Here is a 16,812-nt window from a genome sequence, read left to right as displayed (position 1 = left end):
GTATTTAAAAACTGGTATAGAATTCACACCTGAGATTTTCTTGAAGGATATTGAGAATTACCAATTCAAGTTTATATTAAAAGATTAAATTGGTTCTTCTTAAATTATAACATGTATAAAAATATATTTTAACATTCTCATTAAAATATATATGTTCGATCTAATTTTCAATTAGCCATTTGGCGGACTTAACTATAGGAATTTATCCACCTGTTAAATAAAAGATTTATTTTATCACGTTATTTTATTATAATTTTATTTTTACAACAAAATTAGTTAAATCAAAATATATACGATAAAATAACAATTATGTTAACCGCCCGTGCATTGCACGGTTTATAGGAGGAATATTATTGGTCTACAATTTAGGAGTGATTTCTGATTGGTGGTAAAATAATTATTTTTTTCTGATTGGTTAACTGAATCTATGTTTAATATTTGATAGAAGGAAAGTTGGAGGAGGAATATGGTCTAAAATCTAGGAATGGATTCTGATTGGTCCTAAAATAATTCCTCTTTATATGGTTAATATTTTGATTAAAATTTAATAAAAAAAAGTTAAACAAATAATATTATTGGTCTAAAATTTAAAAGCGGTTTTTGATTGGTCCTAAAATATTTTTCATTGATTTTATAACCCGTGCAAAGCACGAGCGGGTATAATATTTGTTATTTTATCGTATGTATTTTAAATTTAACTTATTGTAAAAATAAAATTATGATAGAATAATATGGTTAAATAATTTTTATTTAACGGCTGAATGAATTCTTAATAGATTGTTTTTTGACAGAATGAATTCTTTATAGTTAGGTCCGTCAAATGACTAATTAAAAATTTGTTCGAGCATTTATATTTTAGTGAAAATGTTAAAAATTAATAATTTGATATAGAACATATTATAAGTTAAAGAGACACGTAAACTCAGATCCCGACACATCATAATAACCTAATTTTTAATGGTTTGGTTTAATAGATAATGAAAAGTATATCATAACATGTTATAAATTAAGGAGGTCTGTGGGTCGAATATCAACCGGATCACCAAACTCGACCGAGCTTTAATAGTATACTAATAGTATACTAATAATAGACGGTAGAGTATAGATTTATAATATTGCTTTTAAAGTGAGACCATTAAAGTATTTAAAAATAATGTTAATGTATTTTAGTGGAATCACTGGTTTATTATTATTATATATAATAATATTATATTTTTATAAATATGTCGCATGCTCTGTTCTAAAACTCGGTGATTAAAAACAATTAATCATCGATTAATCCTTATTCTGTAGTTCACCAAACTGATTAAATATCTGATTATTCTATTAATCATTCTATTAATCCCCGATCAATAAAATTAATCCTCGATTAATCCTTGTTCGACATCTTTACCGATTAAATCTGATTCCCGCTTTTTACAACACTGGTCACCCATGTTAATTGTAGAAGATCGATTTTTTATTTTGAAAATCTAAAAGACATATTGTGTTTTAGTTAAAAAGGTAATTATTACAGTATGTTGCTTGATGTTAATTCAAAAGATTGAATTTTTTAGTATAAAACATAAAAGGTATTTTAGTCAAAAAGAATAACTAGCGTAAAGTGCAAGGCACTTTCAACTCAAAAATTCCATGATATTAAAAACTTTACAAGTCTGTTATGAAAATGTGGTTGGAAAATTGCTGAAATGTATATATTCGGTCTAATTTTTTCTAGTAAGAATAGATCGGGAAAATTAAATAAACAGCATATCTCCTCAGGAGATTCATCCTCAATCTTTCGCGCAATAGCAGAATAAGTTTTTTTATACAATGGTCTCAACTTCAAGTAGTGTGCGGCATTAACCAACTTGTAGAGACTTGATGTGTCCTTTCTCAAAAAATTCTCGTCAAAAGTCTTGCGTTTCTATCAAAAGAACAAAAAGATGTTAATTATAAAATACGCGCTAAGGTTAATTTCAGGATGATGCAACTGAATAATAAAATACAATATAATGCAAATACAATTTAGATGGAAGAGAAATAAAAATGACAAGTGCAAGTAAAAAGTTTAGAGCGAGGTTAGCATTAAAAAGAAAAAACTCCGTCTGGCTAACTTCTTTCTACGATGAGATTTGAGCATGTTAGAATGATGAGATTGAAATCTAGTTCATATATGTAAAGTAGAATTGAGGAAGGAATCAGTATCATGCATAAGTCTCCACATTGGTACTAATATTTATATTTAGTTCTACACCCCTTCCCCCCAATTGAATTCCTTGCAACAGAATACAAGATAATATACTTGGTTCTTTATTTCTCAGACAATGGTTTTGAATCAGCCTGTAATTTATATGAAGCCTTTTTATTCATCTTTAAGCAATTTGTAGATTAAATAAATTACACTCTAATGTTTAATTATTGTCTCTCTCCAAGAGGAAATATTTATAAACACACACATAGGGCTTAACATAAGACTTAAAAGCAGGGAAATGACATAAGCATGAGTTCGAATAAGAATCATATCGCGAAAATTGAGCTGTTGAGTAGATTAAAATAAATGTAGAATTTGAGTTTAAGGCCAACCTCTCCTGCAACTGAAAGACTGACTGGACTGTTGTGATCTTTATGAAATGCAGCACTTTCAGCTAACCACATTGGCCCAAATTAAGCGACAATTAGCTAAATTTCTGGGTATTTGAGTTAATATTCAATAAGCAAGAGATATTTTACTACATGTTGTTTCTGTTGAATAATGTTTGTTGTAGCATAGGATCTTGTTGGTGTGTTTTGAAAACTTAAGATGGTAGCATAGCTCGGTTTAGGAGGAGACTCGGGTCAGAGAAGGGAACAGAATGAATAAATTTGAAAGAAAACAAATGATCAGCTAGTAGCCTGATAATTAACTGACCTGTCCACTTCTCTTCCGGAATAAAAAACCCATCTGTGTAACAATGAATCCAATCCCCTCAATCAATTTTTTTGGAGAATGATGAGATGTAAATCTGATGGTCCTCTCAGAAATGTCCTGCTGGACAAGAACGAATGTTCATTTTAGATCTTACCATACAAAGTTCTGGTAGTAATTTAAGTCCCGCAGTGGTTCTTACCTCTTTCTCGAAGAAGCCTGAAAGATCCACGCTTGAGGCCATGCTAATGAGACGAAAAGCATTTATAGAAGTGGAGGACTCTGCATCTTTCTCTGCTAAGGATGACGACACCAATGAGATAGTGGTTAAAATAAGTTAAAGAATATGAAGGTAACTTATAATCTGCTGAGAATTTCCAACTGTGACTTACCTCATAATCATGAAAGCTTCATTATTAATGCATATATCTTCTTTATCTTGAACAGGATAAACAAGAGTGTGAGAGGCACAGGTCATTTTGTAGAAAATGGCTAAAATTTGTATTGTTATTGATGGACATCAGTAGGAAACAAAATATTTTTATCCATGTCAATATGTGTCAAATTTTTATTCATGTCAATCTCTAGGTCTGGTTCTTTTTATTATGTAAAAATTTACATGAGACAGCTTATAAATGTATACAATTTTATTTGCATGTTTAGTACATGTTAAAGGAATTTATATATCCTTTATTTGGTTATGGATTAAGTTAAATAGAATTACACACTGGTATCAAGTAAACTTACACATGATCATATAATTAGTACGTTCTTGAAGAGGAATACAGGAGTCTAACGGTAAATCTTGTAATATTTCTATCACCGACTTGGATTGCATATCGACCACAATTATAGAAGGCACCAGACAGAAGGACTTATAAAAATAAGTTGACAATAAAAAGTCTTGCGAAGACAGCAAAAGGAAGAATTCAGAATATACATATTTTGACTATAGATATGAGTCTTGATCTTCTTAGAGTTGAAGCTTCAAGTTCGGAAAGCAATTCAAGGTATTGGTTTATAACTATTTAGTGAAGAGAAACCAAAATAGTACCTTAACTAAATATATTTCTAAGAACTGCTGAGCAAACCAAGTGAAGGAAGTATTCTGATCTCTGGAATTAAATTTTTCCACAATTATGTACCACAATACAAGGTGCAAAGGCATAAGGTATTCTTGTAGCTCTCACTTCAAGAGCAGTAGCTGCAACAATCTTTTTCTCCAGTTGAGGGTCCCTGCATAAGAATATTATGCATCTCTAGATGTACAATAAAAAACCTTTATATAAACTTATTTTGCAATCTTCTTAAATTTCATTCTTCTAATTCCTATGGTGGAAAGATGATAGTGAAGCCAGTTCTAAAAAGAATTTTTCTCTGATTTCTTTATGCTAGCTGAAGGAAAAACATTTAATTTTACCAATCATTAGCTAAAAATAATGATTAGAAAAAAAAATCTTCTATTAATTCAGCTGCTGCACCCAAAAGAATCGAGGAATACTAAATTTGCCATTAAAGTTTCTATAGCCTCTGTCCTCTGAGAAGGAAAAGCTATTCCAAGGCATTTATATCAGCTCAAGAAAGGGAGCTGTAGACGGAGGAAGAGGCTGATGGCTACAAGATTTGCAAGCACATAAGCAAAGCGGAGATATAGGCCAATTTAGTTTATTTCTATTCTATGAATATTAATAAGAACTTATCATCATTCTGTGATGTTTATGCCGTTTATTTATAAAAACAACTATGTATATCAAAATTGAAATTGCCTACGCTAAGGAAACAGTTCGAAGTCAAATGTTAATAGATACTTATGATTCCTCTATATCAGCTGCCCAGAATTTTTACTTCTTCTAGTTGGCCCCAACTTAAAAGTATTGGTTGTCAAAAAGACACTTTTATCTACAAAAACTTGATTCATGCTCAATAGTATACACTTTACTTTACAATTCCGATGGCAGGTGAAAACAAACCATAAACAAAATTAATGAAAATAACCAGAACTAATTGCTCAAACAACATCATAAAATTTCCCAAAGTGAAATTAACAATATGCATCAAAATTTTACACTGGTTCACTCAATCACAGATGACACATATCAAACAGAACAGGTGAACAAAGTTAGTATGGCATATTATAATCAGGCATTCCAAAAGAATAGTAAGGGCCATAAAATTACCTTTGCCACAACTGCAGTTCTTACAATCCAATTCCCTTTACTAACACAACAATGCTAGAGACCTCTGAAGAATGTTTAAACTATAATCGCCGCCGAAGTAGAAGGAGACAAGGATTAAAAACACCAGCAAAAGATTGCACCGCTGATTCCATCAAAGGCTGGGTAAAGGAGTATATGCCTACTCACAATCTAAATAAACCCGGAGGGTTAGCATTTGACAGGGAATAGAGACTAAAAAAAATGAATGAAATTTTGGCAAAGTTTAAAACCATGTACTTCCGTGGATGAGGACATTCCAACCAATGTACAAGTCCATCATAAATCTGTCTACAACTTCAGCACAAAGAGAAAAAGCACGACAAAGTAGAAATTCAGTAACCAAGCGTTGTTCCCAATGAATTCCAATATACAATGACAAAACCAATCGCAGAAGTGATGTTAACTTTTGTCCTATGACAAAAGAACCCGATCTAAAAATTTGATGTTTGTTCATCTCTATTAACATGTAGGCAACGAATCAAAATCTGAGAAACCATACCTGTGTCCTGACAAGTAGCATTGTGCAATTGCTTCACCGCCCTGAGCTCCTCTGCCACCTCTTAGGTCAGGCACAACTTTGGTCTGCTACGTTTTTTAGGGGAGCCATCCAGTGTGAAGGTGTACCGCCTAAACCAAATTGATATACACACAAAAACTGGATCCCTCTATCCTAAAACCCAAACGAAGAGAAAAAAACCAAGCGAGGAGAGGCAACCCAGCACAAAACATAAATCGCAGGCAAGGAGAGAACAGCTGAGCTAAATCGAAACTGTCAGGGATCAGAAGAAAACAAACAGGCAATGGCAATGAAGGAATTGTGTAAAAAGCAAGGGTATATATCTAATTTCACAGGCATTTTTCTTGCTCTTTTTACCCCTGGTCCTCTTTTAATATATAGAAGTACATAGATCAGTTATATAGATAGCACATATTTAGGCCCAATACCGACTGATGAAACTTCTGATTTCCGACTTTAATAATATAGTAAGTATAGATTATAATAATATTTTTTACATGTATGTTGCATGTGTTGTTTTTTAGAAAATCAGTTTTTTAGTTAAATATCTGAAAAACATAACGTGTTTAAGTTAAAAAAAGTAGTTGCTATGTTGTCGAGTTTTTGAAGTTAGAAAATATAAAAAAAATAATTGTCAATATATATATATATAAAGGAGGATGCGGGCGTCTCTAGAATTGTTCGATTCAGTCTTCTGATTTTTCTTAAATTTCGGAGAGAAAATATAATTATAATTCAAAAATAAGGTTCAAGAATTCTAAAAGTAATACGACTCTTTTCTTATTGAATTCTAAAAATGATACAACTCTTTTCCTTTTTATTTAGTATTTCTTATTGAATTCTAAAGATAATACATTTTTTTTCTTATTTAGTAATCCTACAAGAAATAGAATTATATTTAAAAAATTAGGTTTTAACCAATAAATAGGAATTATAAAATAAAAATAATTAACAAAAAAAATAGGATATATAAAATAAGAATCATATATTGATTTTATAATAATGTAAATGATTCTTGATTAGTATTGTGTTTGACGTGCACGGGAGGCGGCCCAAACTAATTTTTATCTAAATAATAATAATTTTTCTATTAGTATTATGTTTGACGGGAAAGTGGCTAATATAATTTTTATCTATGTTATAATTTTTTTTTGTTGAAACGGCGGTTCAAAATAATTACAAAATAAAATAGGATATATAAAATAGGAATCATATATTGATCTTATAATAATGTAAATGATTCTTGATTAGTATTGTGTTTGACGGGCACGGGAGGCGGCCCAAACTAATTTTTATCTAAATAATAATAAATTTTCTATTAGTATTATGTTTGATGGGAAAGTGGTTAAAATAATTTTTTGTCCATGTTATAATATATTTTTTTGTTAAAACGGTACCACGGTTCAAATTAATTTTTATCCAGTTATAATCTTTAATTTTATCATAATTATAATAATTTTATTAGTATTGTGTTTGACAGTAAAGCGACTCAAACTAATATCTAAATTATAATATTTTGTTATTAGTATTGTGTTTGACAAGAGAGCGGCTCAAACTAATTTTGATCTAAATTATAATATTTAATTTTATCTTAAAAATAATAATTATGGATTAATATTGTCTTTGACGGGAGGGAAGTTCGAACTAATTTTATTATTAGTATTGTGTTTGACATGATGTGCACTTATACAAATTTTTATACTAATTATAATATTTTTTTATTAGTGATATGTTTAACGGGAAGATGACTCAAAATGATTTTTATGCTATTCATATCAAAATTTATAACGCCGCCGTGAAGCGCGGCTTTTTTCACTAGTTTTACTTAAAAAGGATAATTGATTATATAAAAAGGCTCATAATTCGGCCCAAGTACCGACCGACCAAATTTTAAATATCTCAGCTTTAATAGTATTCCGTGTTTTAGTTAGAAATCTATTTTAAAAAAATAACGTGTTTTAGTTAAAAAGGATAGTTGCTTTGTTATCTAATGTTATTTTTGAAATTTTGAATTTTTTAGTTAGAAAATTTTAGAAAAAATAATAATTTTAGTTAAAAAGGATAATTGATTATATAAAAAACCCCTAATTTGGACAGACCAAACTTTGAATAATTGATTATATAAAAAGCCCATAATTCGGCTCAAGTATCAACCGATATAGTATAAAATATAGATAGATTATTGTAGGATATTAAAATTATATATTATAATTTAAATTAGAAAAATGTTTTTTTTCCCGAAGTAAATTAGAAAAATATTAAAACAAAGAAAAGTTATGTTTGCATAGCCATTACTTTGTTTGATATTTTTGATATTAGAAGGCCCAATTACATACCGGATCATGTCCTGAAAGTCCATGTGAGTCCAACAAAAGACAAAGGGTAAACTTCAAAAATAAAAGAAAGGAAATAAAAGAAAAAGAAAGCAACAAGCGAAGAAAAGGAGAATTTAATTACTAGATTTTCGCAGTGAAAAGCAATCAGCAATGGCGGGGATGGAGACAGAGTTGAAAGAGATGTTAAGTGATCTCGATAATCTCCAGCAATCTTTATCAGATCCTTCTTATCAAGCTTCACTTGCTAAGGTAATTTTTTTTAAATAATTTCTGTTAATCCTGTGGTGGATTGGTTTGATTTGTGATAATTTTGCAACTTGGAGGATTGTATGTATTGAAATGTTTGTGTAAATTGTGTATCGTATCGAAATTCAGTTGATAAGTGGCGTGGGAAGGGTTTTAGGGAAATTATTTGTGTATTGTATTGAGTTGGAAGGTGAATGTGGCAAGGGTTTAGGGAAATGTGCTGTCTATAGTGTATTGAAATTCAGTTGCAAAGCCGATGTGGCAAAGGTCCAGAGAAATAATCAGTCTATATCGTAAATCGTAATGAGATTTAGTTGAAAAGCCGATGTGGCAATGGTTTAGAGGAGTAATTAGTCTATATTGTGTTCAGATTCAGTTGGAAAGCTTATGTGGCAAGGGTTCAGGGTTTTGATCTTCTATATCATATCGAGATTCTGCTGGAAAGCCTACGTGGCTAGGATTTACAGAAACGATCTGCCTATAGTCTATAGAGCAGAAAGCTTATGTGGAAAGGGATCAGGGAAATGATCTGTCTATATTGTATTGGGATTCAGTTGGAAAGTCGACGTGGCAAGGGGTCTGGGGATCGATCTGTCTATATATGTAATAATGTGTGTCAGATTGAGATTAGGTAGGAAGATGAATGTGGAAAGGCGTTTACAGAAATGATCTACTAATAAACCTTATCTATATTTGATGTGATTTTGAGTTTATTTGATTGAACGCGAATACAGTATGAGGAATGCATTCAGAATCTGTATTTAATTACATGTTAGAAACGTCCAAGATATTAAAAATTGTTTTCATCGCTCTTTATATATGACACCCTTTGCACATTATGTTTATCTTTAAATATGATACCCATTGTGCATTTTGTATCGCCAGATGCGGTCACATGTTGAAAATCTCACCTCTCTTGTGAATTCTGGACAAGGAAGGCGTTCAAAAGTCAAGGTGGTTATAATTCCATTTATTTCCTTCTTTTAACAATTGTCAAGGTCGTCGTTATGATGTCCTAACACTTATTTATATTATTTTCAGGATATGAGTGCAGAAGTGGTAGATAGCAATCCTTATAGCAGGCTTATGGCACTTCAGAGGATGGGTATCGTGGACAATTATGAAAGAATTCGGGATTTCTCTGTGGCCATAGTTGTATGTATTAAACTTTTATCTACATTTTCTTACTTTTTGTTATGCAAATTCTGTAATCTGTACACAATGACAAGCATCTATTGTAAAACATTATTTTATCAGTCATTATATTTGTTTGAAATTGAAGTTTCTCTGATATATATGTGTGTGTTTATGGACATAGTTATCATGTAAATATGAAATGTTAAATTTTAAATTAAGAAAAAAACATATTATTTCCCACAAAGTTATTCCATGTTCCTCTTCTTACAGGGTATAGGTGGCGTAGGCAGTGTTGCAGCTGAGATGTTAACAAGGTGTGGCATAGGTCGTCTTTTGTTGTATGACTATGACAAAGTGGAATTAGCTAACATGAATAGGCTATTTTTTCGCCCAGAGCAGGTGACCTGATTCTCAACAATGCGAATTTTCTGTTATCTTTCTTAAACGTTGGGTTATATGTAACTACAACTTAAATTTGCTGATTCTTGTTAGGAAAAGAACCCAACTGTGTGTTGGTTTTACTCAATTAACTTTATTATAACAGGTTTTTGTTAATGCTTATTAATTCAGAAGCCTTATTTTGTTCTTTCAAGAATAGTTTCTTGATATTCTATACTATTTATAATCTGTGTTATTATCTTGTAAAATTGTTTTGTTTATTTAGTTGGGAAGAGAATATTTTTTGGGATTTAAGATATGCAACTTGATTTACTTTTGCAGTGTGGTATGACCAAGACTGATGCTGCTGTTCAAACTCTTTCGGACATAAATCCAGATGTTGTATTAGAGGTAAATACTTCAATTTTCAACCAGAGAGTCTAGATCTCTCTATCTTTTTTCCTAATAAACCCAGACGTTGTCTTTGTTTGCTTCCTAGTACATTTTTTATATATTTTATTTGAGTTCACTTGTGAGGAAAATTGTTTAAACTGTCATATATATATATTTAAAAGGTTGAGCAATGAATTTTAGGAAGTAGGGGTTCATAAAGTCGGCAATTTTCCTGAATACGGAACTGATGTATTGTATCAAGTTAGAGAGATCCCAATTTCCGACTCATCTGTCTTAGATAGGATTGTATAAGATGTTAGTCTCAGCTGATACGTCAAATTATTGAGGATTAGGTGGAGGGTACTTGATGACTGACTTTTTTTGAGCTGGAATATACTTGAAATTAGACCTGGCAATTCGTTCGTGTCGTGTACTTAAAGACCAAATACAAAACTGACCCGTTTAACGTTCGTGTATTTTCGTGTCGTGTACCTCCGTTTTCGTGTCGTTCTCATGTCGTGTTTCGTGTAAAATCGAACATAAATATAAATATAAATAAATATATAAATTAATGTAAATATTAGATTTCTAGGCAAAAAATTTACAAAATTATATGAAATATATATTTTTTAATCATTTATACTTACAGTATTATGAACTATGCATTATTTTAAAAGAAAATATACATATATTTATTACAAATATACATATTTATAATTAAATATTAATATTTAATTATATAATTAAATTTATTTCGTGTACCTCGTGTCGTGTACCCAAAGGGTAAACACAAAACCAACACGTTATCTCAGTCATGTACTTCGTGTTCGTGTATTTTTCGTGTCGTGTACTCAAAATGCAAACACAAACACTAAACTTTCGTGTCGTATGAAAAATTGCCGGGTCTACTTGAAATGCCTATATATATGTAGTTAGAAAGTATGTCCACTTTAGTCAACGTTGATAAACATGTTAATTAGGTGGTTCCTTTTCTGTCTATAAAGTTTGAATATTAGAACCTGAAGTTATAGTGAACAAGATTGAATATAAATGATGATACTGTTTGAACTAATCTCTTTACAATCTAAAGTATCACTCTCTCTAACTTTCTTCTCTGCAATATACCTCACTTTGTAATTCTTACTATATATATCACTCTGTCTGTTCCTGACATTGTCCTAAAGCTTGATTTTCATGTTATAACATATATCCTTACTTATGTGTTTCTCATCTACCTTACTTATCAATTAAAAGGTTTGATGACGTTATATACTAAATTGTGATGTTTATGTTTATGATGTGTTTCAGAGCTATACACTAAATATTACAACAGTTCAAGGTTTTGAAACTTTCATGGCAAGTCTTACAAATAAAACACACAGCCTGAGTAAAGATGGCACTGGGGTAGATCTTGTTTTAAGCTGTGTTGATAATTACGAAGCAAGGATGGTAGTAAATCAGGTGAGAATGCATTCTTGCTTGCCCGTCAGTGTCCTTGGGAACTTATTTCACTTATAATGCTTTGTTTATTAAATAGTAAGTTAATGTCATAAAAGAAACAAAAGAGAACAAAAGAATGGATGTCAATGTGTTGTTATTTTATATATATATATATATATATATATATTTTTTTTTTATTTTTTTTTACTAAATGTCTTGTTATTATATTCATTTATGATGTAGCTGACCTTTTTTTTTTTTGGTAGCACAGGCTTGCAATGAGCTTAACCAAACATGGATGGAGTCTGGTAAGTAAGATGGTCTTCATCGTTTTTTAATTTTACATCTTATAATAGTCTATTAAAAGTAATGTAAGGTACTTTGAAATACTTAAAAAAGATCATGCTACTTGTGTCCTAAGGCCGACACTCGTGAGCTTATCTTTGCGTGCTTACTCAGATTCATGTGTATCATTTATCTAATTTGGTTGCCCAAATCATTTATTTATATGCTGAATGTAACAATATTATTTTGTTTCACTAGGAGATAATTTTTGTGTGTGTATATATATCTTCGTCCAATAATTGCTAGAAAATATAGCTTGGATTGTGTTTTTTCTGGAGATGTCAGATAAGTTTTTATTTTAATAAAGGAAAAGATTGATTAGCGAACACCCTCTATAATTTCTATAAAAACTGTATAGAATATGCACACATAAGGTTAATATATACTTTGCAGTCACTTAATTTACCCCTAATTTTATTTTGAGTCACAAGGAGTTGACATGAGAGGAACTGTTGGACAGGTGTCTCTGAAGATGCTGTTTCAGGTCACATACAATTGCTGATACCTGGAGAAACTGCCTGTTTTGCATGTGCCCCTCCCCTAGTAAGTTCATTTGCAGATTCCAGTGTTTGTAAGAGAAGTTTGATTCACATTTTTCCGTTTTGTTACATTGCTCAAGAAATGAGGTTTTCTAGCTTGAGTATAGCATAAACAGTGTGCCAAATGCCTTCTGGGAAGTGATCATACTTGTATAATTACTCTGGAATCTGAATTGAGTTTAATGATTGGCACCCATCATTATTACGAGTTAGGACTTATATTTTTAATAAATATTCATGGACCTACACTGTTAATGCTAATATGCTATGCTACGACCATTCACACTTAAGAGTTTATGCAAATGTAGTTTGGGTTTATGTTCTTATAGGTTGTAGCATCTGGAGTGGATGAACGCACACTAAAGCGTGAGGGGGTCTGTGCTGCATCCTTGCCTACTACCATGGTAATATATGAGTCTACAGTCTACACTGTTATTTTATTCTAAAGCCAGATATTCTTTGACCTACATATCTAATATACTAGTGATATGTTACAGAGCTTCTAATTGTTTCTGGATTTTCATAAATGTTTTGGTAGTACATAAGAATTAGCCATCGCAGGTGTTCCAGCATATGACGAAAAACTGTTCAATTTAGATATTATTACTGAAATATGTGTGAATTGGCCAGTTATACTAATCTGAACCTTTATACTAGGGAGTTGTTGCTGGACTTTTGGTTCAAAACACTCTCAAGTACTTGCTGAAGTTTGGACAGGTCTCTCCATACTTGGTAAATTAATCTCTCTCTCTCTCTCTCTCTCTCTCTCTCTCTCTCTCTCTCTCTCTCCCTCCCTCCCTCCCTCCCTCCCTCTTTTTCTCCCCCTCCCTCCCTCCCTCTCTCTCCACACACACACATACTCTCTCTCTTTCTCCCTCCCTCCCCGCACTCTCTCTCCCTCTCTCCACACACACACACATACTCTCTCTCTCCCTCCCTCCCTCCACACACACATACTTATAAACTTATACTCTCTCTCTCTCTCTACAGACACACACATACTTATATAGTTATAATTTCTGGTAAATGATTGACATTGCTTTATTACAGGGATATAATGCCCTGAAAGACTACTTTCCAACAATGCAAATGAAGCCAAACCCTCAGTGTTCAAATGCTGCCTGCCTGGAACGACAGGTAAATATTGGAGAAACTTTTTGTTTTGCTAAGCATTTTGATTTTTTGCTAAGCTAATATTGGAGAACTTGTCTGCAAGTTATCAAACATAAGTTCAGGTTATTCAGTTTGTTACAATTATTACTTGTTTTCCTAATTCTCAGGAAGAATACAATCTGACAAAACCCGCCCGGGATGCTGCTGCTAAAGCGAAGATGGATGCAGAAGCACTAATAGTAACTGAATCTGCTATGCATTTAGATAACGAGTGGAACATATGGTAAGGGGTTTCTCTTTGATGAGTTATCATTAGGTGTATTGAAGTAATTAAAAAGTCACTTAGGTGCATTTTAAACAATTCTTGGCACTATTTGCTCAAAATTTATAAAAATACACATTTGTTGCAAGCAGATGCAATGCTATTTCAAGTAACAATTGCACTTTTTGAATTTCAATTCATCATTTTCTGTTTGGTACTTTGGTAGTATTTTGTATCTTGTACTAATAAATGGTAATATATGTTCCAGTGTTGTTGACGATGAAGAGCAGGATAAGAAAGATGCTCATACGCATGGTAATATATCTACTCTCTTTACAACAATAAAACTAATTTTATGTGTTCATATGGTAATTACTCATGCACTGTTTAAATATGCAGTTGCATTATAATTGTATATAGATCAGTCATACAGGGTAAGGGCTATTGTAGGTGCTCACAGCTCACCTAGACGACCATCAGGCGGATTGTACATTTAACTATATACATTGACTATTTATTTTACACACGTATGTTTATATGTTGATAAAGTATTAAACCCTTAGTTATACACTTATACTACTAAAATATCATAAACAAATTACTTAAACGTGTATATACTATGTGTGTGTTGGTAAAGAATAAAAGAAGAATAGAAGAATAGCCGTTTGGAATAGTTTTTTGATCAATTCTTTGGCTGGAGATGATGTTTTTTCCCCTCCCTTCCCTCTTTAGATTTTTGTAGATTAGATTTTACTTGTAAGTTATGATGGCCTTAATGTTTATGACGACATATATTCCTTATAATATAATTATGGCTGGACCGGGTCAAAATTATTGGCCTGTATTGAACTGAAATTAGGCAGACTTAGGCGACCTTAGGCATTGCCTACCCTTTGAAAACTACGGCGAGTCGGATGCCTATTCACTTTTCCTCGCCTCCCCAATCGAACAAGGATTGTCTTGTTTGCTAAGATATTCAAATATACTCACATGTGCTGATGTATCGTATGTATTTTTTCCCCTCCAGATGTGCTTCCAGAAGGTCTTGTTCACGAGCTCCCAAGTGCAGATGAGTTTCAAAAGCCGACTGCTCAGGAAGAATCCTTTAATTCTGCTGATGATCTAGAAGAACTCAAAAGGCAACTGGAAGCCCTTAATGCGGACTAATTTTAAGAAAATCGTACTAGAAAATTTTGAAAACCAACGATTAAGTTCTTCTATGTGCTGCTGTACAATATGTAGCATTAAAAAAATTAAAGATATACATGAGTGCAAGTCTGGTAATGGGCATCCCATAAGGAACCCAATCTACCAGCATCGTAGACGTTGCAGATGATTCTAACAGCTTAATTGTCTGATACAACTATAAAACACACAAATATCTGAATCTTCCATTGGCTTATCAACTTTCTAAGTGTCCCATTACTGTGGACTGTGGTTCAAGAACCATGTATTACTACTTGGTAGTTAATCTTTGCGATGGATACTTTCTTAAAATTCAGTCTTTAATTATATATTACCATAAATATAATTTATTTTGGTTGACTCAAGTTAGACTACATATTAGCTATGACTCTTTTTTTTTTTGCTAAGTTAGAGCATCTCCAAGGGTTGAGACCTGTTAGTTAAAAAATCTATGTGTCATCCCATGTGTCATCTAAGTGGCACTTTTAGATGATATGTGAAAAGAAATACTCTCCAACCATCATCCTTTAGCAAAAAGAATATAGATAATCATATTTGATTCAATAGATTTGTTGAACTAGTAAAGCTATTATGTATAATTTTAACTTGATATAATTATACATAACCCTATTGGAGTGTTTTTCTCACCTGTTAGCAAAAAACTTGTATAAACAATTTACATAATCATTATAGCTAACAAATTTAGAAATCACCCTTGGAGATGCTCTTAGCTATGAACTATTTAGCGAAGATAACATGATTATAAAAGATGAATATATTACTTTTCCCATCTCATTTATCTTTTTTCTATTTTATTATTTCTTTCTAAATAAATAATCTACACCAAGTTGCAATAGTAATTAAAAGATTTAGTTTAATTTCATTCTGGCACTTAAAATCCGTTGATCGATCAAATCTGATCTAATCCAGAAACACATATATTAACAGTAGACGATGGTGGTGTTTGTTTGCAAGAAGCTGGAACTGCTTCTTACTTCTGTTTTTGACCCGTTTGTGTAAAGAAGCGGAAGCACTTTTAACAAGTAGAATGCTAGCTTATCTCTCACAGTTTCTATTTTTTTTCCAAACACTTTATTAACTTATTTACTTCTCACAGTCATTTTTTTTTAAACTAACCCAACTTATTTACATCTCACTTTTTGTAAGCTAACCCAAACAGCCTCGATATAATAGTATATTCACCCAACAAAAAGCCCTCTGCCAGCCCTTCCCACATGCTAAGCTGCCCGCAGGGCGCAGAGTAGCTCTTTTTTTTGTTTTATTTTATTCAATTATATTGTTAATTAATTGGAGTATATTTATTAACCCCTTCCGTGTTGCAGAGCTTTTTGCTATAAGGGCCGACACCATAGGCCCACTATAAAGTGAGTCCAAAACGACCTTCCGGCCCAATATTTGTCGCACGTGCAAGTCATTATTATTCCCTCGCATGGTCTTGTACTCTTGTACACAACGTAACAGAAATCACGCTTCGAATTTCTTGCGCTTTACTGGAGCACTGATTGTCAAATTTTGTGCATCACAATCTTGATGGAGTTATATGATGGTTAAGAGATTATCCGTTAAAATTAACACTGAAAATTGTTATATAAATTTGAAAAATTCTAGTCAATAATTTTGTTATTTTCGCCACACAAGCGTGGAACATGCCCAAAAGAGCGAAAGGCAGGAACAAAATATTAGGCACATCATGCGCATCGCAGATGAAATGAATAAAAAGTCACTTTTTAGCCAAAAAGAAATAATAGTAGGAGTAATCTATACTATACTATAAAAAGCCAACATGGGTATAATTTG

The 16,812-nt window shown here is 31.9% G+C and overlaps 2 protein-coding genes across 19 annotated transcripts; one reads left to right on the top strand and one right to left on the bottom strand.

Moving 5' to 3' along the window:
* Positions 1–1,614: 1,614 nt before the first annotated feature.
* Positions 1,615–5,933, bottom strand: LOC108224888 (CBL-interacting protein kinase 1-like). Of its 18 annotated transcripts, none has more exons than XR_010284855.1 (7): positions 5,603–5,931; positions 5,065–5,397; positions 3,942–4,123; positions 3,280–3,379; positions 3,090–3,181; positions 2,891–3,007; positions 1,615–1,906 (listed from the first exon to the last, which is right to left on the bottom strand). XR_010284855.1 is itself a non-coding variant. In XM_064080472.1 (6 exons), exons 3-6 carry the CDS (start codon positions 3,129–3,131, stop codon positions 1,876–1,878), a joined length of 255 nt encoding a protein of 84 aa, XP_063936542.1. In that variant the 5' UTR covers positions 3,132–4,123; positions 5,065–5,397; positions 5,603–5,933; the 3' UTR covers positions 1,615–1,875. The 18 variants fall into 18 exon arrangements, 1 of the variants encoding a protein (XP_063936542.1); XR_010284861.1 differs by having other exon boundaries at positions 3,090–3,184; positions 3,280–3,325; XR_001807495.2 differs by having other exon boundaries at positions 2,891–3,010; positions 3,280–3,325; positions 5,603–5,930.
* Positions 5,934–7,971: 2,038 nt separating this feature from the next.
* On the top strand, positions 7,972–15,215 carry LOC108224668 (ubiquitin-like modifier-activating enzyme 5). Its single transcript, XM_017399354.2, has 14 exons — positions 7,972–8,205; positions 9,088–9,156; positions 9,244–9,357; positions 9,610–9,738; positions 10,060–10,128; positions 11,419–11,571; positions 11,822–11,858; positions 12,356–12,438; positions 12,764–12,838; positions 13,092–13,166; positions 13,485–13,571; positions 13,715–13,830; positions 14,078–14,124; positions 14,837–15,215. The coding sequence occupies exons 1-14, from the start codon at positions 8,107–8,109 to the stop codon at positions 14,974–14,976; spliced, it is 1,293 nt and encodes a 430-aa protein (XP_017254843.1). The 5' UTR covers positions 7,972–8,106; the 3' UTR covers positions 14,977–15,215.
* Positions 15,216–16,812: the final 1,597 nt, after the last annotated feature.

This window comes from Daucus carota, chromosome 6 (assembly GCF_001625215.2).
Source record: "Daucus carota subsp. sativus chromosome 6, DH1 v3.0, whole genome shotgun sequence".
In the NCBI taxonomy this organism is placed as follows: Eukaryota; Viridiplantae; Streptophyta; class Magnoliopsida; order Apiales; family Apiaceae; genus Daucus; species Daucus carota.
This window is presented reverse-complemented; position numbering and strand designations above follow the sequence as displayed.